The 24554-nt window shown below is 35.9% G+C and overlaps 1 protein-coding gene across 1 annotated transcript; it reads left to right on the top strand.

Annotated features, from left to right (window-relative positions):
• Positions 1-257: 257 nt before the first annotated feature.
• INSL6 (insulin like 6) lies at positions 258-24358 on the top strand. The gene is given in 5 exon segments (XM_032633881.1): positions 258-377; positions 9516-9708; positions 9711-9797; positions 22749-23022; positions 23024-24358. Coding segments are annotated over 5 exon segments (741 nt in total). The 3' UTR covers positions 23091-24358.
• The last annotated feature ends 196 nt before the right edge of the window (positions 24359-24554 follow it).

Genomic DNA, 24554 nt, shown 5'->3' with positions numbered 1-24554 from the left:
TAGGAATCTGGCTGCTTCTGAGCCAACTCTCTAGAGAAAGCAGGACCCAGTGGGTGAGTGATGAAAGGTAAAGTTATGTGACATCAAATTCCTAGAATCTGTGATGGTTATGTGTGAGAAATGCCACAAGAGAATTTCCAACATCCAGGAAGAGCTGCTACTGGGACCTGAAACCCCTGCAGGTGAAAGCTGTTGCCCCTGTTGGTCCATAACTCCCATTGGTTGCCATCAGGCTGCCAACCAACTGGAATGGCAATATGCACCACCAGCTCAAGAGCTCATTAGCTGCCTGCGCTCAGCTCCACCCTGCTGATGCAGATGGAAGTAATCGATCAAATAATCTGAGGGAGAGTCAAAAGTACCACGAGCCATGGCCGGTGAGCCTGCGTGTCCGGACCCTGTGCTCCGCAACAGGAGAGGCCACAACAGTGAGAGGCCCGCGTACCGCAAAAAAAAAAAAAAAAAAAAAAAAAAAAAAAAGTACCACGAGACCAGCATTAATGCAGTCTTGGGATGAGTCCATAGAGGGACTGGGTGGAGGAGGCAGAAGTTGGTAATGTAATGCTTCAACTCTAAGTAAGCTAAGTTTAGCTATTGGGACACTTGCTGATTCTGTTTCATATTTAATTACACTGAGGCAATGGTTACCTTTTGGTCTATGCAAAATTTTATAATTTTTCTGATTCTGCTTGACATGAATATTTTTCCACACCTCCCACCTCTCTTTTTTAATTTAACAGAAATCTTGTTATCCTCCATCAATAATCATGCAGAAACCTTAAATACAATGTCAGAAAGTATTCCTAATTTGCCACAGGAGCTGAAGACAACACTGTCTGAAAGGCAGCCATCTTTGATGGAGGTACTACTTTCCGAACAAAAGGAAAAGGAAGCAATCAATATAATTAACTTATGTTGTGAAAAATGTTGTAACAACAACGACAACAAAAACCTTTTCTTAAAATATGCACGATATAGAGTAATTATTGATTTTTCATTTACCTTCATATATATTCTCAATGATGCGTTTACCAATGTCCAAATCAGTCACCACTGATTATTAGAATATGAGAAATCATTACTAGTGTTTACATTTTTCAAGTGTCCTGGAACAGCATTGTCTTCCCACATCATAATTTCTCTCAAAAATTAATCCTTTTCCTGCTAAAGAAGTCTTTGTCTTTTTTATTAATGGTATCATTACATCAATTACTTTTGTATCTTATTAACTTTATAATAATTTTAAAAGCTTTATTATTTAACTGACATAATAACTCATTTTATACACACCTAACACCAGGTACATACAAAAGTAATAAAAAAATTTAATTGATCTTGTCAATATAGACTATGTGAACATTAAACCACAAACCTTGCAATTTTCTACTTGAGCCATGGCAGGTGTTTTCTTTTGTTTTTTGTCTTGTTGAAATAATGTTTTCAAACAGTCAGATTCAACACCAGATACATTTGGATTTTTGCACCAAAATGAACTCAATTGTTTTTCAAGTTACAGTACTTTCATGCTTCTAAGAGATTCAAGTAAATATTTTTAAGTGACATAAATGAACAGTCATATAGAGAACTGAAAAAATAAGTCAATGGTTTTTTTTAGAAAAGAACTAGATTGGTAAAAAAAAAAATGCATTCAGGTTCACCATTTTAGAATTTACGCAACATTTACATAAGCAAAATAAACTGTGAAATGATATGAACATTTGTTAGAATGCTAAACCAGCGCAGTATCATCTTAGTATTTAGTCAGTTTCTTTAACCTACATATCAATACATTGTTAGCTAGCATTTGTAGAGAAAATGTACTTATAACAAGTTAATCTCCTCCATCAAATGTCTGGAGATGAAGAATTACAGAAGATGAAGACAGCATTTCCTATACTACAAATCCCCAGACATGGCTAATCATAACCAAACCTCTGAAGTTCATCATGTCCTCCCCAAGGCCACCTCCCAAAGAGCTCCTTCTCATTAGGGAAGCAGAGACCAACAGAATGTAACTCTTCAGGGAGAAAGTCAACATTTTCCAAGAGTTACACTTTCATCATGAAATCTTTGTTGCTGATTTTAACACTCCCATTCATATCTTACTTATTCCCCAGCACATTGCTCATTGTCAATTCCAGAACTCCATTTGCTCTGAGGTCTGCTCCCCACCCGGCTAGTTCTCACATCATACTTGAATAACACTGAAGTCTTTCACCATTATCTGGTGACCCAGTTAAGTTTCATCTTCCAGTATATACCACTACTCCTAGCCTATCTTTTCCTCCATTTTAGATGGAAAAGTATCCCCCAAATGTAACCTCTTCACCTGCCTGTATAAGTTATGACCCATGCCTTTCTTATTCCTAAAAGACTGTGTCTATGTGTAACAGGTATGAATTTGCAAGCACAGTCTCTAGTGTGAAACAAATACCCAACTACTTTGTTCTTAACAAATTGATATGTTTAAATTCTGTCACTGAATTTGGAATTTAGCATCAGACATTATTCTAATGGAACTTTCCCCTTAAGCTGTACTTGAAACTCACAGTCTTAGCACCAAAGCATTAAGTCTCCAGGACCCATAGCTTCAATGGCTACCACCATGACACCTACTATCCTAGCCTGCATTGTCCCCTCAATTCAGGTCTTGCCTCCCTCTCTGGGGGTCGGCAGAACTTTGCCAAGTGTAGTTGTTCTTCTACTCAGGGTCCTGTTTCCCTAGGTATACCATACGGACATTCCTTCTGATGCTTCTCCTCTCCTGGTCACTGCCACTGAGCACTGAACAGAAATAATCCTTTATTTCAGGACTCCAGACCTTCAACCTCTTTCCAGTATAAGGAAAATCTCCCCTCCCACCCCCCACCATCTCTCCCTCTCCCTCCCCATCTCCATTTCTCTCTTACTTGTCCACTGGGGACACCTGCATAATTTTGGCCTCTTCCAGTATTTAGGGGTCATGGTAAGAACAACTTTAAGCAACTTCTGCTTTCTGCCCTGAAAAAGTCCATCAGGTAGGGAAACACTTAGGCTCTGGATACATGGTTTAAATTTGTGGGGTGATGGTGTGAGAGGCCAAACGGAAAAATATACTGAGAAAATGTAATGTCTCAATTAATTATTTTGCCACACTCTTTGACCTTGCATATTATCAACCTTTTCTTCTGCATGGGAATCTTCCTCTGTTTCTAATATTTTTCAATAAACAAATAAAACTGTCTTTGCATCAACTCTTCCTCTGCCAAATCAATAGAACTGCTCCTAGTTCTTCACCCCTCATTCCCTCTGGGACCCACTATGAACTGTTCCCTAATTGACTCTTATCCTGTTAGATTCCACACTGGCCTCCAATCACAAAATTTAATCTTAATTCTTTTCTCTTTTACTTCTCTTTCATATTTTGCTCCATTGATGACCCCATCTTCTAAAAATTCTCTTCCCTTTTTGCTTTTCTGAAATGACATTATTCTGATTACATCCTCTTTAATTCTTATCTTTTCTCCTTCTTTATCTCTTTTCTTGCTTCTTACCACATGAAATTCTCTCTTCTTTGCTGCCTTGAAACTGTATGCCTGTCCGTCGGTCAGAGAGTTGATTTAATTTTATTTCTTTAACTCACAACTCTTTTGCTGTTGACTTCCAAATCTGGACCTCCAGGTTAGACATCTTAGCATATTTCCAGCCCCACATTTCCATTTGCTTTATTAAGGGAATTCCTTGAATATTTAACTGTTATCTAAAATTCATCATGTCTAAAACTTTACTGTGGGATTAAATTCCCCTCATGATTTTCCTCAGTGTCATCAGCTTTTCATTCTCTACAACTCAAAGCCCTGGTCTCCCTGATATACAGATGGCCAATAGGCATATGAAAAGATTTTCAACATTGCTAATTATTAGAGAAATGCCAATCAAAACTACAAGGAGGTACCACCTCACACCAATCAGAATGGCCATCATTAAAAAGTCTACAAATAACAAATGCCGGAGAGGGTGTGGAGAAAAGGGAACCTTATTGCACTGTTGGTGGGAAAGTAAGTTGGTGCAGCCACTATGGAGAACAGTATGGAGGTTCCTCAGAAAACTAAAAATAGAATTACCATACGATCCAGAAATCCCACTCCTGGGCAGATATCTAGACAAATCTATAATTCAAAAAGATACATGTACCCCTATGTTCATAGCAGCAGTATTTACAATAGCCAAGACCTGGAAACAACCTAAATGTCCGTCCATGAACGGATAAAGAAGATGTCGTACATATATACAATGGAATACTACTCAGCCATAAAAAAGAACTAAATAATGCCATTTGCAGCAACATGGATGCAACTAGAGATTATCGTACTAAGTGAAGTAAGTCAGAAAGAGAAAGACAAATGCCATATAATATCACTCATATGTGGAATCTAAAATATGACACAAATGAGCCTATCTATGAAACAGAGACAGACTCACAGACATAGAGAACAGACTCGTGGTTGCCAAAGGGGAAGAGAGGTGGGGAGGGGATGGACTGGGAGTTTGGGGTTAGGAGATGCAAACTATTATGTATAGAATGGATAAACAACAAGGTCCTACTGTATAGCACAGGGAATTATATTCGAAATCCTGAGATAAACCATAATGGAAAAGAATATAAGAAAGAATGTATATATATTTTTATATATATGTATAACTGAGTCACTTTGCTATACAGCAGAAATTAACACAACATTGTAAGTCAACTGTACTTCAATTTTAAAAAAGCCCTGGTCTTCTTAAATTTTTTTCTCTCTCCCACATCCAGCTTACACATAATGAGTCACCAAATCCAATGACGGTTCATTTAAAAATCACTTTTATGGGTTTTTTTTGTTTATTCCCACTCCTTCCATACTACTGCTGGCTCCTGACAATTCACGGATCAAAAATGTGGACTTCTAGTTGGTTTCTCCATTTTCAATTCTTCTCCTTCCACTTCTGTATACACTAGAGTCAAGTTACTTACTTTAAGCTTCAATTTCCATCTTGTCCATACATTATCCACAAATTATTTTATAACCTTCTACTCTCCATAGGATAAAAAGAATAAAATCCATACTCCTTAGTCTGAATTTTAAAGTCCCCTTTGTCTGCTAGCAATATTCCATCTTCTACTAATCCCTAACATCACTATTATAGACTCTTTTCCCTAGAATATGCCTTGCTCACTTGTTTCCATGCCTTTGCACCTGCCATCCTCTCTTCTTCCTGAAATTTCAGCCCCACTTTTGTACTACCTACCTTGCCATCAAAGCCTGGTTAAGTCCTGTCTCCTAGATGAAGTCTTCCAAGACCACTGCAGCTCATACCAGTCTCCCCCTTCTATAAATTATTTTACTTAAATTTTCCAATTCATTTCAACATTTAACCAATGATGTTTTTACTCCAATATGTTTTCAACATAATTAGAATAAGAAGTCTAAGCTTCTGGTGCTTAAAGATATTTCACTTATTTCATTTATAACTCCTAAACACAAAAGACTTTTTTCCCCAACTGACTTAATGGAAAACCTCTTCTTGTAGGACTGGACCATGCCTATATTGACTGCATACTATCCTTTATGTACTAGAAATAAAAAGATGAAAAATGATTTTAAATGTATTTCTCAAGCTCTTGCCAAATTAACAGTCTGTTATCTGATATACTAAAGAATACAACATTTATTTTAAAGAACATGGAACCTATTATCTCACTTGATTCTCACATTCCAACAAAATAGAGATGGCAATAATTATAACAGCTAATACGTATTATTATGTGTCAGGCATTGTATTTTCTCATTTATTATCTCATGTGTTATTTAATATGTTATCTCATATAATCCTTTAACAGCACTGTCAGAAGTACTATTATGATCTACCTTCAACCTATACCACATGTTCTTATATTCATGACACACATAAGTAAACTGGGGTATAAGATTTCTGTAAAAGTTTGTACAGCTACCTACTCTTGTGCCTGGGACCAGCCTCTAAGTGTCTTTATTACCAATGGAGTGAACTTTTAAACTCATTCTGAGGCAATTACTTTAGTGTGTGTGTGTACGCTTTTTTTTTTTTTTTTTGGTCCAAATTATTATTTCCTCTAATTTAAGGTTTTGGTCTAAAAAGATATGCTTTGATATTATGGTGCCATGTACTGCCATCACCAAACCAGATTCTTTGTTTTTGTAATTTTTTTGACAAATTATGGTTATATAAAGTAGGTTAAGAGTTTGGTCTCCAGAGACAGACTGACTATCTGTGCTCCGCACGCGCAGGCTCAGCGGCCATGGCTCACGGGCCCAGCCACTCCGCGGCATGTGGGATCTTCCCAGACCGGGGCACGAACCCGTGTCCCCTGCATCAGCAGGCAGACTCTCAACCACTGCGCCACCAGGGAAGCCCCAGACTGACTATTTTTAATCAGCCTTCTGCCCCTTACTTGCCCTCTAATTTCAGGCAAGATTCTTAATCTCTCTAAGATGAGCTCCCTCATCTATAAACTAGAAATAACTTCAGTACTATTTGATATGATTACTACAGGATTAAATAGGGTAAAATGTGTACAAGCACTTAGAGTAATGCTTGACATACAGAAATCACACAACAAATGATGTGTTATTATTATTGCTCTTTCAAAAGCAATAGTACTATTATTACTATTTCTGTACTATCTGTATGTACAGACTTGGTGTAAACACCAAGAATAAAGTGTTAACAAGACCAACATTATAGTGGTGGAGACAGACAACAAATTTAACAGAAAGCAGAAAAGTAAATAAAAAAGATATTACCTATTAGCTGTTTTATAATCAAGCATTAATTATAGTTACTATAATTAATTGTACCCACAATTAATATCGTTAAGCTAAAAATTTTAAGGACTCAATCACAGGAATCCTAGTTCCCATATCAACATAAAATGCTAAAATAACTTTAAAAACAAATATTCCAGTATAATTACTAACAATTCCATATTTTTCTTGCATAAATGGAATTTTCATTTATAAATACTCAAATATGATTATTGGGCAGCTCCAATTTTATGACAATGTTCTGGAATAAGGTAGCTAGGATAGGATAGTAACAAATAAGTCAGGAATTCATTCAGTAATAATAGTAACTTATTCATTCAAAATAAGCCATTTCACTAATAATTTGTTCATTTCAATAAATTAATTGACTCTTGATAACAAGTAGTAGCAGTAGTTAAGAATGTGTTCATTCATTCAATAAATGTTTATTAAGGGTCTACTTAGCAGGTATTGTCCCAGGCACTGGATATTATCAATAAATATGAAGCAAAAATAGTTCCAGCCCTTAATGAGCTTACAACTAGTAGAGATAATTACGTGATTTTTTAAAAAACTCACCATAGTGCAATAAAGAATAATTATGACATAAGTATGAAATAGGGTATAAAGGAACAAGTAGTCAATTCTCAGGGAGTTTATTCATTTATTCATTCACCAAATATTATATGATTATTGATATTAACATTTTACTTATTATTTGTTCATATTAATCACTATAATTATTTACATTAAATTATTACTGAGAACTTACTATGACACTGTTAACAATGTCTTTGTCTTTAAAGGCAAAGATGATACCAAAGTAAGCAAAATAAACAAAAATCCCTGTCTGCATGGAGCTTACAATCAGTAGGAGGAGACAGAAAATATGGAGAAGTAAAATATATAGTATGTCAGTCTTTAATGAATGGTATGAAGAAGTACAAAGGAGGGTGAGAATATAGAGAGTACAAAGAGAATGGGAGTATAAATTTGCTTGGTTCTGACATACATTGCTTGAGAGGTGTTTTTTTGTTTGGTTTTGGGTTTTTTTTGCTTTAAAAAAAAATCTTCCTCTCAGTATAATGATAATTTTCCTTTCTCACAGGGTTTCCCAGAAAAAGTTCTGCCTAGGACTCATGGCCACTATAGTTTGGACATGAACTGGTTCTCAAAGTAGGTGATGAAATTGTGCTAATCAAATTACATGAATCTTTTAAAAAATCCGACTGCCAGTTAATGTAACAGCACTCACGGATGCCCCTGGGAAGCAGGGCAAAGCTGGGCGAACAGAAAATGGAGAAAAAGGCATAAAGGCAGAAGGCAGAAAGGAGAAGGGGAAAAAAATAACATTTTAAAGGAAAGAGGCGAGGATAGCGTTGACAATTGCTGGAGCCTCTGAGGCTTTGGCATCCTCAAGTTAACTACTCCTGAGACGGCCCCTGACTGCCCCCTTGTGGCTACTAGCACACCCTTCAGCGCCGACACACTCTAATAAAATAAAATTTCATTGAAAATGACAAGGCAACCTATACCGATTATGCTGCACTTCCCTGCCCCTTCCCTCTTAGTTTAGCGAAATGCTGATATTCTTACAAGACAAATCCTCTACAAGGCCCTGTCACACCATCAACTAAAATTGTAGCCAAGATAGACCTGAAGGGGGCACTCTCAGGCCCTGCCATGCATCATCAATTGCTCCACACAGGAAGAGACAGTTGCCTACATAACCAAGAGGACGGCGCCTCTACTTATAATACAGCAGGAAGAAAAAAAGCTTCTCTCCGGCCCACATATTCCTGCCAATCGGAAACTAAGCAGTCCAGCCAAGGAGAAGACCCCATACTTTGGACTCCCAGCTTCCTCAGTGGACTCTTTGGTTATCACACCCCCTTCCACCTTCCACCCCTTTTCTCTATAAAAGCAAGTTCTCTTCCTCGTTCTCTGGATTTGCATACGGCCCGTCAAGGTTCACGTCCTGAATTGCATTCCTCTGGCTATTCCTGAATAAACTCACTTTTGCTGATAAAATAACCGGCTAGTACTAAACTTGGCACTAATAATTTGGCAATGGACAATCCTCTATAATCTATAAACAAAAATATTAGATTATCCCAAATCCTCTCTTTGTTCTGGGGATTGAGGCTAAGGCCCATTTCTCCCTGCAGAACTGGTAGGAATTTCCTCAGAAAGCTTTGCATCTGACTTTAAAACGTGCACACATGTTTCCACATATTTGATTGCCAACTATGCGTCAGGCCCTGAGGTACAATGGGAAGAACAGACGCCGGCATTGCCTTCGTGAAACCCGGGGATTAGTGGAAGAAATTATCAAACAGGCGCAAAAATAAATGTGAGGAAACCTACCGAGATAAACGCCATGAAGAAAATGAGAGGTTTCTCGAAGGAAGAGACGTCCCAACAGGCAAAAGAGGCGGGAAACGCATTCCACTAGAGGGATGCGTTAACTACGGCCCCATATTTCATTTGATGAGTCTCCCTAGGGAGGATGGCAAGAAAAACTAATCAATCATTTAAAAAATTAACAGGCAGCCACCTGGAACGGCCTGAGAGCCCCGCGTAACACGGGAAATTTAGGCGCCGGCGCCGCTCACCTAGTCTTGAAGTTCTCGCGAGGTCTGCACGCGAAAATCAGAAGGTCGCCAGGTGCGCACGCGCAGTCGTGGGACAGACGGCAGTTAGGGCCCTCAGCGGACGTGTCTGTATTGGGGGTCCAGGGATGCCGTGGCTCCTCTGCTAGTTTGGGTCTCCCGTGAGCTGAACGACATTAGTCGAGCCAGGAAATTGTGCGGCAGGCATCTGCTGCAAGAAATAGTAAAACCCTGTGGCAGTGTTAACTGGAGCCACATTGAGGAGGAAAAGCCTTTCACACAGCTGCTTTCCCAGCCTCGGAGAAGGTCGAAACCTTTATCCCTGACCGGTTGGAAAGCTCCCAAACCACTTTCCTGGTCTGGAGGAGAGCGACAAGCCCAGGTAAAAATCTAAACTAGAGGCATGTTTTTTCATCTTTGTACATTTCTTATTCCCGAATTTGCCCTGCCAGGCATGGAACTTCTGCAGGAAATGGAATTTGTGCCTAATACATATACAAAAGCCATGAAGTCTTTGTTTTTGTTTGTTGTAACTTGGAGGAAAGAAGTGTACACATGTAAGTCTGCACATTTGTATAAGAATAATGCTGTTTCCCTCGCTTTCCCTTTCTGCAGTGCCCTTGTCACCTGGCAAACTCTATTTTGCCCTTCAAAGCCTGATTTAGGTATCATTTTCCCTGTGAAATCATCACTGACCATTTCATAGCTACTCACTCCATTCTCCATTCTACCGCAATATCTAACACATAATTCTATTTAACTATTTATATTTAACTATAATATTTAACTATAATCAGGACCTGCTACATAATTGGCCCGGCCTAGTGCAAATAAAAATGCAGGGCCCTTTGTTCAAAAAACAGGAAAAACCGTTAAAGTTACTAAAATATAAAACTTTTTACCTTTCTTGTGCATATCTCCTCTGCTCAAACACACGGTCCTCTGTCCCATCAGACTTCACATACAAGTCAAAAGATAAAATTATTGAGACTTTCAAGACTGGGACAACAGAGCATTAAACAAAATGCAGGGTCTTTCTAAGCACTAGGCTTGTGCTACTGGCAAGTCTCAATCTCTTAATGCCAGCCCTGTATGCCATACCATGTTATAGGGATTGCTCATGTATGTTTTTATCTGAAATGTCTAGCAGAGGGCTGAGCACAGGGTATGTGCTTAATAATGTATTGAATTTATACTTAATGCTTTTAAGCAGTCTTTAGGAAGAATATTTTTGTTTCAGATCCATTCTTCTGTTTTTACATTTTGTGACTAACACATTTTAGTCCCAATATGTTTGCCATTTTAAAAGAAAATGCACTTTATTTGTAGACTGTGGTCTATAGAGTGTAGTGTCATTGAAGTTATTGCCTTTTATAGTAATCCAATTGATTCGATTTGGACAAATTTTGCAAAAGTCAAGATTTCTGAAATTAAGGAAAGGAGTTAGACTATCATGCCAAAAGAGAGACCCTAATGTAGATGACTGAAACAAGCTGAAACATTGCCTAGCACATTATAAGTACATATTCTTTTTTTTGTTTTGAGGTATAGTTGGTTTACAATATTAGTCTCAGGTGTATAACATGGTGATTCAAAATTTCTATAGATTATATTCCATTTAAAGTTATAAAGTATTGGCTATATTCTGATAAGCACTTATTCTTTAATGAATGAATGAATAAATCTTATAAGATTATTGCTGCTTAGAGAATAAAATTGTTTTTATTGACGTGTATTTGATTTACAATGTTGTGTTAGTTTCGGGTGTACAGCAAATTGACTCAGTTGTATTTATATATAATATTAGTTTAGTTATTAGATTAGTTATATATGTATATTTGTATATATTCTTTTTCAGTTTTTTCCATTATAGGTTATTACAAGATATTGAATATAGTTCCCTGTGCTACACAGAAAGTCCTTTTTTAATTTATTGTATATATAGTAGTGTGTATCTGTTAGTCCCATACTTCTAATTTGTCCCTCCCCCCTTTCTCCTTTAGTAACCATAAGTTTGTTTCCTACATCTATTTCTGTTTTGTAAATAAGTTCATTTGTATCATTTTTTTAGATTCCACATATAAGTGATAATCATGATATTTGTCTTTCTCTGTCTGACTTACTTCACTTAATATGATAATCTCTAGGTCCATCCATGTTGCTGCAAATGGCATTATTTCATTCTTTTTTATGGATGAGTAATATTCCATTGTGTGTGTTCCTTTAGTTTTTAAGTAAAAATAAAAGACATATTTTTCATTTTCACCAATAACTGTTGAACAATGTATTCACCATTTTGTTCCACTACCCTCTGCCATTTTCCAGGCAACTTCATAATTCCATCTTCCCAAAACTTTATATCTTTTTGAGCAAAGCTGTTCCAGGTGCCTTTTATAATCTTCCAGGGAATTTGAAAATTTTTCCATTAAGAGAATTTTGTAAAGAACAAAATAAGTGGAAATCTGAAGGTGCAGTGTCTGGTTAATACGGCAGATGAATCAGAACTTCCCAGCCAAGCTGTAACAGTTTTTGCCTGGTCATCAAAGGAACATGTGGTCTTGCGTTATCCTGATGGAAGATTATGTGTTTTCTGTTGACTAATTCCAGATGCTTTTCGCTGAGTGCTGCTTTCAGTTGGTCTAATTGGGAGCAGTGCTTGTTGGAATTAATCGTTTGGTTTTCAGGAAGGAGCTCATAGTAGAGGATTCCCTTCCAGTCCCACCATATACACAACATCCCCTTCTTTGGCTGAAGACTGGCCTTTGGTGTGGTTGGTGGTGGTTCATTTCGCTTGCCCCATGATCTCTTCCATTCCACTTTATTGTACATTGTCCACTTTTCATCGCCTGTCACAATTTGTTTTAAAAACGGAATGTTTTCATTACATTTCAGTAGAGAATCACATGTGGAAATATGGTCAAGAAAGTTTTTTGCTTAACTTATGTGGAACCCAAACATCAAAGTGATTAATATAACCAAGCTAGTGCAAATGATTTTCATTGCTTGATTTGGATATTTTGAGTATGTTGGCTGTCTCCTGCATGGTATAACGTTGATTGTTCTCAATTAATGTCTCGATTTGATCGCTATCAACTTCAACTGGTCTGCCCGACTATGGAGCATCATCCAGTGAGCAACCTCCAGCACAAAACTTCGCAAATCACTTTTGACACATTCGATCAGTCACAGCACCTTCTCCATACACTGCACAATTTTTTTTTGCGTTTCAGTTGCATTTTTACCTTTCTTGGAATATTAACGAAGCATAATATACCGAAAATGTTGCTATTTTTCTTCCATCTTCAATATTAAAATGGCTACACAAAAATTCACCAATTTTGATAAGATTTTTTTTCTTTTTAGATTTTTTTTGGTGGGGACCATTTTTAAAGTCTTCATTGAATTTGTTACAATATTGCTTCTGCTTTACGTTTTCATTTTTTGGCCGAGAGGCATGTGGGATCTTAACTCCCTGACCAGGGATTGAACCCAAACCCCTGCATTGGAAGGCGAAGTCTTAACCACCAGACCGCCAGGGAAGTACCTGATAAGTTTTTTTTTTTTTTTTAATATGCTGATATGACAGCTGTCACAATACAAACTAACAAAATTGTTTCTAATGAAGTTAAAGACACCTAAACGCTACCAGAGCCATCTTACAGAAAACAAAAACAAAAACAAATGAACATTTTGGCCAACCCAATAATTTTTAAAGGAACCTTCATACTGTTCTTCATAGTGGCTGTACCAATTTACATTCCCACCAACAGTGTAGGAGGGTTCCCTTTTCTCCACACCCTCTCCAGCATTTATTATTTGTAGACTTTTTGATGATGGCCATTCTGACCAGTGTGAAGTAATACCTCATTGTAGTTTTGATTTGCATTTCTCTAATAACTAGCAATGTTGAGCACCTTTTCATGTGCCCATTGACCATCTGTAGTCTTCTTTGGAGAAGTGTCTATTTAGTTCTTCTGCCCAGTTTTGACTGGGTTGTTTGTTTTGTTTTGTTTTATATTGAGCTATATGAGCTGTTTGTATATTTTGGAAATTAAGCCCTTGTTGGTCACATCATTTGCAAATATTTTCTCCCATTCTGTAGGTTGTCTTTTCATTTGTTTATGGTTTCCTTTGCTGTGCAAAAGCTTATAAGTTTGATTAGGTCCCCTTTGCTCATTTTTGCTTTTATTTCTATTGCCTTGGGAGACTGACCGAAGAAAACATTGGTATGATTTATGTCAGAGAATGTTTTGCCTATGTTCTCTACTAGGAGTTATATGGTGTCATGTCTTATATTTAAGTCTTTAAGCCATTTTGAGTTTATTTTTGTGTATGGTGTGAGGGAGTGTTCTACCCTCATTGATTTACGTGGGGCTGTCCAGCTTTCCCAGCACCACTTGCTGAAGAGACTGTCCTTTCTCCATTGTATATTCTTGTCTCCTTTGTTGAAGATTAATTGACCATAGGTGTGTGGGTTTATTTCTGGGCTCTCTATTCTGTTCAGTTGATCCTTATGTCTGTTTTTGTGCCAATATCACACTGTTGTGATGACTATAGCTTTGTAGTATCGTCTAAAGTCTGAGAGGGTTGTGTCTCCAGCTTTGTTCTTTTTCCTTAGGATTGCTTTGGCAATTCTGGGTCTTTTGTGGGTCCATATTAATTTTAGGATTATTTGTTCTAGTTCTGTGAAAAATGTTGTGGGTCATTTGACAGGGATCGCGTTAAATCTATAGATTTCTTCCAATCCAAGAGCATGGGATATCTTTCCATTTCTTTGAATCATCCAAGAGCATGGGATATCTTTCCATTTCTTTGAATCATCTTCGGTTTCATTTATCAATGTTTTATAGTTCTCAGGGTATAAGTCTTTCACTCCTTGGTCAGGTTTATTCCTAGGGTTTTTTTTTTTTTTGATGTGATTTTAAAGGGATTTTTTTTTAAACTATCTGTTTCTCATATCTCATTGTTAGTGGAAAGAAATGCAACAGATTTCTGTATGTTAATCTTGTATCCTACTACCTTGCTAAATTTGTTTAGCAGTTCTAGTAGTTTTTGTGTGGAGTCTTTAGGGTTTTATATATAGAGTATCATGCCATCTGCATATAAGGGGAATGAAAACTTTTAAAGACAGAAACAATAGAAAGCATCAGACTGAATCTTAATCATTTTCCACCATCAAAACCGCCTACATATAAACTCACTTTATCCTGCTCTTATAAAGAAGGAATTGTTTCTCACCAGTCTCTAAATTGTACCTTAGTTCAGTTGATATTCACACTTTAATGTGTATATGAATCACCTGGGGAATAGTGTTAATATACAGATTCTGATTCACTAGGTCTGGGGTGGGGCCTGAGAGTCTACAGTTTTATAAGCTCCCAGGTGATGCTTATTCTGTTAGTTGGACACCACTCTTTGAGTAACAAGGGAATAGTTCACTTCTCTATTTCTTCATTACTCTTTTCTCCCAGAAATGCAAGGTGGACCTACCCTTTCTACTTCATGTTCAGTGGGCATTTCTCTCACATCAAATACTGTGCTCTCATTACCTATAACCTAGTCAAAATTTTACCTTCAGTTATCCAAGCGTGAGTTTATTATTGAAAAAGAGTTTAGAATCCTTTTTCTCGACAAAGCCTACTCTGGAGGAAACTCTTTTCTCATCAATACAAAGTCAACTTTCAACCTCAGAGCTGATTAATCACTCCTTTGTCTCAGGTATTATTCACAATCCCCTGAAGGAGAACATGTCACTAATTCAATGAGGAGGGATCTGCAATGAAACAGGATTCGTAGGAAATGAAAATACATCTGATAATATTTCAGAGTTCTCATACCCATTAAACACGTTACTATGGGAGCTATATAAAGGACAGTTTGCTGAAGTGGAAATATCATGTGGCAATAAAACCATGGTTTTAAAATATATGGAAGAACGAAAAATGGATTTAGGTTATCAATATGAATGTGTATCAAAATTTAAAGAATTCTTAATCTATAAGGAAAGACGACATATAGTCCTATTAATTTCTAGTGACTAATTTAGAAGTTGTAGAGAGATATGTGTTTCCAATATAGAATTCCAACGTAGAATATATAAGTATGCAATTTCTTTTACATGTGAATGTTGCTGTAAAGTTGATTGATTTTTATTTAGCTTATATCAGCAGAATATATTTCTATATTAGATCAAGTCAATTATCAACAATTTTAATTTTCTGATGATCTATTTGAGTCTGACACAGGAAAAGATAGTTTGATACACTGATACTCAAAAATGCTTTTTTTCAGGACTACTCATGCATAACTTGAATTTGAGATGTGTGCTTCTTGTTAGTGGATCCTGAATGTATGGGCCATGTCTCATGCTTACCTCATAGTGTGACACCATGAAGCTAACGTCATATTTCTAAATTCTGGCTGAGTATGGTGCTGCCTAACTCTTAGTGCCAGGTGAAATCATCAAAGTTTCATTACCAGTTTTTCATAATCCATAACCCCTATTCCAGTTAGATAGGCTGTATTCCCCATTCTTGGTCTTCATTCATCTGTTCTTGTTTTTTTGTTCATTTTCTTGTTTCTTTATATATCATTATCACAACTGGCTATGCAGAACCTCTCTATTTATATATTAATTCAACAAAATTTGTGTGCCTGTTGTATATTAGTTAGTATTCATGCTGCTTGGGATATAAGAGTGAACAGTTTCACTCAGGAGGCAGTGAAGGTTCTTGCCTTCATGAAGCTTACAGAATAGTGAAGATAGACAATAAACATAAATAAATTATATGGTATGTTAGAAGATGATTAGTCTCCACATATCTCCTTTCTTCATGCCCATTCTCCTCCTCCCATAGGCAGCCATTCCAATGTTTTATTATGTATTTTTGTTTTTATACGTTTTATTGCAAATTGTGCATTATTTCCTGTGCATTTTAAAAATATATCTAAATGGTATTTGAGATCTATATCTTATTATTGCTGTGTGAACTTTTAGTCATTGCTTCAAACTGCTGCATAATATTCATACGCATTCCTCACATTTTACTTATTCTTTCTCCTAGTGATGAACATCTAACCTATATAGGCTTCAACTCCCTGCCACTATAAATAACACTGCAGTGAGCATCATTGTATATGCCCCCTTATGGATCTGTGTGGACATTTCTCTGGGATATATACCTAGGGGTAGAACTGATGTATCATAAAATATATTATGCTTAATTTACTTGAGGTGCATTCAGATTGCTTTGCAGAATGGCTACACCAATTTATAGTTGCACCACTAGTACATGAGGATTCCTGTGTTCTTGTATCCCTGTCAAGAATTAACATTATACAATTTTTAACTTTTGCCAGTGCCACAGGCGTGAAATAGTGTCTCCTTTTTGTCTTAATTTGCTCTGAATTTGAGCACCTCTTCATATACATATTAGCCTCTTGGGTTCCTTTTTTCTGAAAATTTCCTGTTTATACATTTTGCTCACTTTTTGTTGGAATTGTCATCTTCCAGTTGATTTGTAAGAGTTATTCAAAATCTAGATACAATAGTAATCAGCTGTAGGTTTTAGATATTACAAATATGTTCTCCTATTCTGTCATCTGTCTACTGGTGTTTGACAGAAAGTCTTAATTTTTATACAATTAGACGATAAGTGTTTTGCCTTATTGTTCATACTTTCAAAAGTATGAACAAAACTTTCAAAAGTTTTAGAGGTTCCTTTTCTGTTCTTCTGTTAATTTTATAGTTTTACTGTTCTCATTAGGTCCTTAATTCTGGGGCCCATTTTTGGTTCTTTTCTGCTAGGGATACTATCTTAGTTTTCTCAGTGTCTTACTTTTCTCTACATGAAGAAATAATTTTCTGAATACCATCTACTGAACAATCTTTTTTTCCCATTGATTGTAGAGCCACTTTTATTGTTTATTAAGTTTGTCTGAGATTCTTATTTAATTGGTCTTTTTGTTTGACTTTGTATTATTACTACACTGTTTTAGTACTATGACTCTGTAGGATGTCATTTATCTTGGAGAGCAAGTCTCCAATGTTTATTTTTTTCCCTTAAGGTTGACTGAACTAATCCTCTGCCTTTATCCTTATATATACATTTAAGAGTAAGCTTATTGAATTTATTTTATAAAAACCCATCTGGAATTTAAATGGGATGCATGGAATTACAGAGAATCATTTGAAGAGAATTGACATCTTTTTAACAAAAAGTCATCTCAGCCAAAAACATGGAATATCTTTGTATTGTCATTAGAATTTTAAAGTTTTCTCTATAGAGACTTTCTGTATTGTTGGTTAAGTTAATGCTTAATACTTTAATTTTGTTGCTATTGTAAATACTTGTTAATTATATTTCTAGTTAGTGATCATTGGTTAGAGAAATACAGTTGAGTTTTACAGGTTGATTTTAATCCAGTAATTATGTGGAACTATCTTAATAGTTTTTTGTCACTTTCTAAACTTTATACCACTCTTCTTTTTTTATTCTTATAGCATTTGCAAGGAGTCATTACAGGTTTTTGAGCAGAGGAGTGACATAATTGACATTTTAAAGGGATCACTTTGACCACTGTGTTGAGGATAGACTGTAGGGAGGCAAGAGTAGAAACAGAGAGACCTGTTAGGAAGGTATTAGAGAGGATAGCATCTGGATAAGGATGGTAGCAGTGAGTAGAAGCAGTGATAACTGTTATAATCTAGATATATTTGGGCAGATATGATGTGAGATATGAGAAAAAAGAAAAATCAGGAATTACTCCAATATGTTAAAAAAATATGTGATTTCAGAGTTTTTGCTTTGAACACCTGGAAGGATAGGGTTACTATCAACTGAAATAGGAAAGGCCTCAAGTGGAACAGGTTTGGAAAACAGTATTAGTAGTTCATCTTTGGACATTTTGAGTTTGAAAAGTTCAGGTGGAGTTTTAAACATGTTGAGTTTGAGACATCAGAGTGGAGATGTTGAGTAGCAAGTAGGATATATGGATCTGCAGTTTGGAAGAAAAAATTTGCTTGAAGAAAGAAATTAAGGAGCCATAGGTATATAAATAATTTTTTAAGCCATAAGACTGGATGAGATCATGAAGAGAGTAAGTATAGATTGAAAAGAGTACCAAGGACTGAGCTCTGGGAGACATCAACATTAAAAAAACTGAAGAGGAAGTACTTGCAAAGGAGGTAGAAAGGGGCAAATAGTTAGGTGGGAAGGAGAGAGAATGTGGTATCCTGGAAACCAAGTGAAGAAAGCATATCAAGAAGGAGTGGTTTTTATTAGTTAAATAAGATGAGAGTTGGCTGTTGAATTTAGCAATATAGAGGTCGTTTGTGAGCTTGGTAAGAGAAGTTTTGGTGGAGTGATGGAGTAAAAGCCTGTATAGAATGAGTTTCAGACAGCATAAGAGAAGAGAAGTGAATTAATAAATACAGAAGGAGTTTAGCTACAGAGGAGAGAAAAGAAATTGGATGGTAAGCAGGGCCAAGAGAAGTGTTTCTTGTTTTTTTTTGTGTTTTTTTTTTTTTAAGTGGGAGAAATATCACATTTGCTGATAGGAGTGGTTCGCTAGAAGTGAAAAAATAATGATGAAAGAAAGATAAAGAGAAGCACTGCTGGGGTGATATCCCGGAGTGGGCAGGAGGAAATAGATCTAGTCCATAAGTGGAGGAATTGGTTTTAGAGTGGATAATTCATCTATGGAAATACTTAGGAAGGCAGAATTATGGGTACAGATGTTAAGAGATGAGTAAAAAGACAGTGAAGGGAGCAAATACAAGTTCTCTTCTGATTCCTTCAATTTTCTTATAAAGTAGAAAGCAAAACCAGCTGAGAGTGAGGATGGGAGTCTATTAATATAGTAAATTGCATTGATAGATTTTGTGATCTTGCATTTCTGGGATTAAACACTTTCTTAATATATTTGTAAAATACGTTCATGGATTCAGTTAACTAATACCTTATTTGGGACTTTCAAACAAACATTTGTAAGTGAAATGGGCTTATGGTTTAAAAAAATGTTTTTAATTGAAGTATAGTTGGTGTACAATATTATATGTTACAGGTGTACAATTTTTATACTCCATTTATAGTTATTATAAAATATTGGCTATTATAAAATATTGGCTATATTACTGGTATTGTACAATATATCCTTATAGCTTATTTTATACATAATTGTTTTACCTCATAATCCCCCACCCCTATCTTACCTCTCCTCCCTGGTAACCACTCATTTCTTCTCTGTATCTGTGAGACTGCTTCTTTTTTGTTATATTCACTATTTGTTGTATTTTTTAGATTCCACATATAGTGATATCATACAGTATTTGTCTTTCTCTGTCTGACTTACTTCACTTAGCATAATACCCTCCAAGTCTATCCATGTTGCTGCAGGAGGCAAAATCTCGTTCTTTTTATGGCTGAGTAATATTCCATTATATATACATACATACATACATATATATATATATCTCACAACTTTTTCTATCCATTCATATGTTGATGGACACTTAGGTTGCTTCCATATCTTGGCAATTGTAAATATGCTGCTATGAACATTGGGGTGCCTGTATCTTTTTGAATTAGTGTATTGTTTCTTTTGGATATATACCTAGAAGTGAAATTGCTGGGTCATATGGTAGTTCTAGTTTTAGTTTTTTGAGAAACACCCAGACTGTTTTCTAGAGTGGCTGCACCAGTTTACATTCTCACCAATAGTACGAGGGTTCCCTTTTCCCCTCATCCTTGCCAACATTGGTTGTGTTAGTTTTGATGATAGCCATTCTGGTAGGTATGAGGTGATATTTCACTGTGGTTTTGATTTGACTCATTTCCTTGATGATTAGCGATGTTGAGCATCTTTTCATGTGCCTGTTGGCCATCTGCATTTCCTCTCTGGAAAAATGTTCAGTTCTTCTGTACATTTTTTGATTGGGTTGTTTTGTTTTTTTGATGTTGATTTGTATGAACCACAGTTGTATCTGTATTGTAGTCCTTTTTTTCCTAGTGTGTTTTGTTCACATTCATCTTTTTTTTTCTTGATTAGTCTGGCAAAAGTTATATTTTATTAATCCTTTAAAAGAACCAACTTTTGCTTTTCTAAATCTTTATATTGTTTCTATAATTCATTGATTTCTTTCCTTATTACTTATTTGGGTTATCTCTGTTGCTCTTTTTCAAATTCATTGATTTGAATACTCATTTTTAACCTTTCTTGTTTCCTGATGAGTACAGCTTGTTTCCCTTTTAAGTTCCCTCTCCAATTTGACATGTACTTTTCATTAACTAGTCCCTAGTTGCCTTCATCCATGAACAAGTTTCCTTCTTATTGTCTGCCTTTTTTTTCCCTTTAAGTGGCAGAACATGGCACATCTCATCCAGGAAGGTCTTTCTTCAACCTGCATAGACAACCTAATTCACTTTTCCCTTCAGTGTACTCTGTTCATTGTGACACACTTTAATTGATCACATATTTATCTGTCTTAGATGACATTATTTGCTACTTTAGAATAGATTAATATCTGTCCTAAAGTTTTACTATTCCACATTTTGTCTTAGGCATTTATTAAATACAAAGTTATTATAGAGTATTCTAATAGGACTGTCACTGCAAGAGACAGAGTTTCTCCTAAATACCCTCAAGAAAAAAGCGGAGGATAGTTATTATAAAAACAAGATCTGTAAATGGATCTGGAAAGGCCCTGGAAAGCCTAAGGAATCAAGTCAGTGCTAAAAATCACCTTCTCTCTTTCTCTCTCTGAATCTTTTCTCCTCTAATATCTATGTTCCATTATAACTTTAGCTTGTCATGATAAGCTTCATAGTATCCTCTCAGTTTTGGTTCTAACTCATCTTGTTCTCATTACTTCTTAGTTCTAATTTTAAAGAGAGGAAATCTGATTGAGCCAACTTATTTTTCACATGGCATGGATTGCTGGCCACTGTAGTAGATTGGTTTGTTTGGGGTCAGGTGCCAACCTCCTGACTATTCATCTGTGGATATAAGGTGGAATCACCCTATGACTTCCTAAGGGTGACTCTACAGCAGTGGCTAGAGGCAAATATATCTCCCAAAAGGGACTGTAGATGGGCAAGGGCAATGATGGAAATCCAACAAGCTGCCAATTAATTACCTTCTGGTGTTATTTTAATTTATTATCAGTAATATTGAGTAAGAGCAATATAATAGAAATAATCAGTTCATTGAGCGTATCACTACTTCTCCATTTCTTTATATTTCAACAAAAACCAAAATGGCTTCTACTAACCACTTAGTTAAAAATGTGTGTAAAAGACAAATAACTCAATTAGAAATTGGCAAAGGATTTGAATAGACATTTCTACAAGGAGGATATATAATAAGCACATGAAAAATGCTCAACATCATTAGTTGCAAGGTCATTGCAAATTAAAACCACAATGGGATACCACTTCACATCCATTAGGATGGCTCTCATCAAAAAATGAAAAATATCAAATGTTGGTGAAGATGTGTAGCAGTTGGAAGCCTAGTGGTGGGATTGTAAAATGGTACAACCACTGTGGAAAATTGTTTGGCGGTTCCTAAAAAAGTTAAACAAATTTACCATATGATCCAGCAGTTCTACTCCTAGGTATATATCCAAGAAAATTGAAAATGTGTTCACACAAAAACTTGTATGTGGGTGTTCAGAGCAGTGATATTCATAATAGTCAAAAAGTAGAAACAACCCAAATGTTCATCAACTGATAAACAGATAAACAAAATGTGATATATCCATACAGTGGAAAATTATTCAGCCATAAAAAGAATAAAGTATTGCTAGAGATGCTACAACATGGTTGAACCTTGAAAATATTATGCTCAGTGAAAGAAACCAGACACAGGTGGCCACATATGGTATGATTTAGGCAGATCCATAGAATAGAAAGTAGATTAGTAGGTGCCAGGGGCTGGAGGAAGAGGGAAATGGGAGTGACTGCTAATGGGTGGGGGTTTCTTTTGTGGGTGATAGAAATGTTCTGGAATTAGGTAGTGGTGATGTTTGCACAACCTTGTGAACATATTAATTGTATGCTTTAAAATGCTCAATTTTATGGCATATGAGTTATATCTCAATATTTTTTGCATAAAAATGTGCAAATGTTTCTAGGACTTTTTTATAGGAAAACAATACCTACAACTATTTTAGTTAAAAATATACATTGCTTTCAAATAACCATTTTACTAGTTAAAATGTGATTACTTGTGTTTTCAAAATTAGCTGACTCTAGTATTACAGCATTATGATCAAATTTTCAGCTAAACGAAGATTTTAATAAAGTAGGATTTTTTTCTTGTCTCTCAACAGTCTCTACTTTTGCCTCTCAGGAAGAAGCATGAAACAATTTGAAGATGCAGTCACTGCCTGAGCATCAGTACAAACAGGCCAACTTGCCTTTTAAGACAAGACAAGAGATATTTTCCTCATCACAAGATATCAGTCCATATATTCATGAGATTGTAGAATTTCAGAAGAAAAATACAAACAAAATTAAAACCTTAAGCAATTTGTTTTGGGGGAATCATCCCCAAAGAAAGCACAGAGGGTACTCAGAAAAATGTTGTCTGAAGGGATGTACAAAAAGAACTTCTTATTGCATGCCTTCCATATATTGATTATAAAAACTTAAAGAAGCATCAGCAGTTGTGATTGAGATGTACTAACCATCATAGGAATTATACTAACTTAATAAAAAGCTTAATATATTTTACTTTTATTTTTTCGGTGATTGTCCTTGTAAGTTCTCTACTGTGAACAACATCTGAATGTACTTGCAAGCACTTGACAATATTTTATGGTGGTAATAGGAATCTTAGTATTTTCTTTGGTGCCCTATTTTTCATATATTTTTATATTTGAAGAAGATGTTACCGGACATGGCATGATCATTGTAGACATCTAAGAATTAACCTGTTTATTCTTGTCAGTATGATTGAAACTCTCTTAAGCTACATTTAAATGGATTATGGAATGTTCTGCATTCCATGTGTATGATATACAGACTGGTGCCCATGACTATTACGCTCACTCCAGTATGCTAATACATCTGTCCTACCAATTTAAAACTAACTAATCAACTACTACTCCTAGTAGGAGCTCTTATACTGTAATAGTAGGTACATTTAAAATTCTTTGTGTTTTATAATAGTAACTGGTCAGTCAGAAGTTTTTTCAGTTTCTATTGAGGACTTAGAGTTCAGTGACTTTCTTTAGGTTGTAATCTCTCTCCAGGATCCTCTGTCTTTGCTTTGAAGGTACTGATATAATGTGAAATTTTATTCTGCCTTGGTCAGAATAGAGGGCTGACCAGGTTAGCAGTGTCAGCATCACCTGGGAACTCGTTAGAAATATAGTTCTAAGGTCCTCCCCCAGATCTACTGAATCAGAAACTCTGGGTATAGGGCTCAGTGGTCTGCGTTTTTATAGCCCTTCTGGGTCATTCTGAAGTAGGTTAAAGGTTGAGAACCACTGGTAATAGAGTCACTATATGAATATTGTAGAAATTCTGCTATTTATGTGCTTTTGTATCTCAACACAATATAGATGTTATAACACTTAAGCTTTTGGTGTGTTTTTCCACTTTATGTCCACATGTGAAAATTTTTTAATGCTACATATTAGAGCAAAGTTTATACATAGAATCAAAAGTGGAATTCCTACTTTTCTGCCATTAATTAGGGGCTAAGTATCATTTGAAATCTTTTTCTAGTTTCTTTCTCAAATATGTACTGTAATGTTCTTTTCAGTTAAATTTTTAAATTCCTATTTGGCTCTGTTATTTCTTAGGACAAAGGTTCTTTTCCACATATCTATAGCTATATAATATATACACTTACAATGCATTAATTTTTTTGTGTATATTGAATCCTTGCATTCCTGGGATAAACCCCACTTGAGCATGGTGTATGATCCTTTTAATGTGCTGTTGGATTCTGTTTGCCAGATTTTGTTGAGGATTTTTGCATCTATGTTCATCAGTGATATTGGCCTGTAGTTTTCTTCCTTTGTGACATCTTTGTCTGGTCTTGGTATCAGGGTGATGGTGGCCTCGTCGAAAGAGTTTGGGAGTGTTCCTGCCTCTGCTATATTTTGGAAGAGTTTGAGAAGGATAGG

Source organism: Phocoena sinus, chromosome 6 (assembly GCF_008692025.1).
Source record: "Phocoena sinus isolate mPhoSin1 chromosome 6, mPhoSin1.pri, whole genome shotgun sequence".
Lineage (NCBI taxonomy): Eukaryota > Metazoa > Chordata > Mammalia > Artiodactyla > Phocoenidae > Phocoena > Phocoena sinus.
The sequence above is the reverse complement of the archived record's forward strand: the minus strand, read 5'-3'. Positions and strand labels throughout refer to the sequence as shown.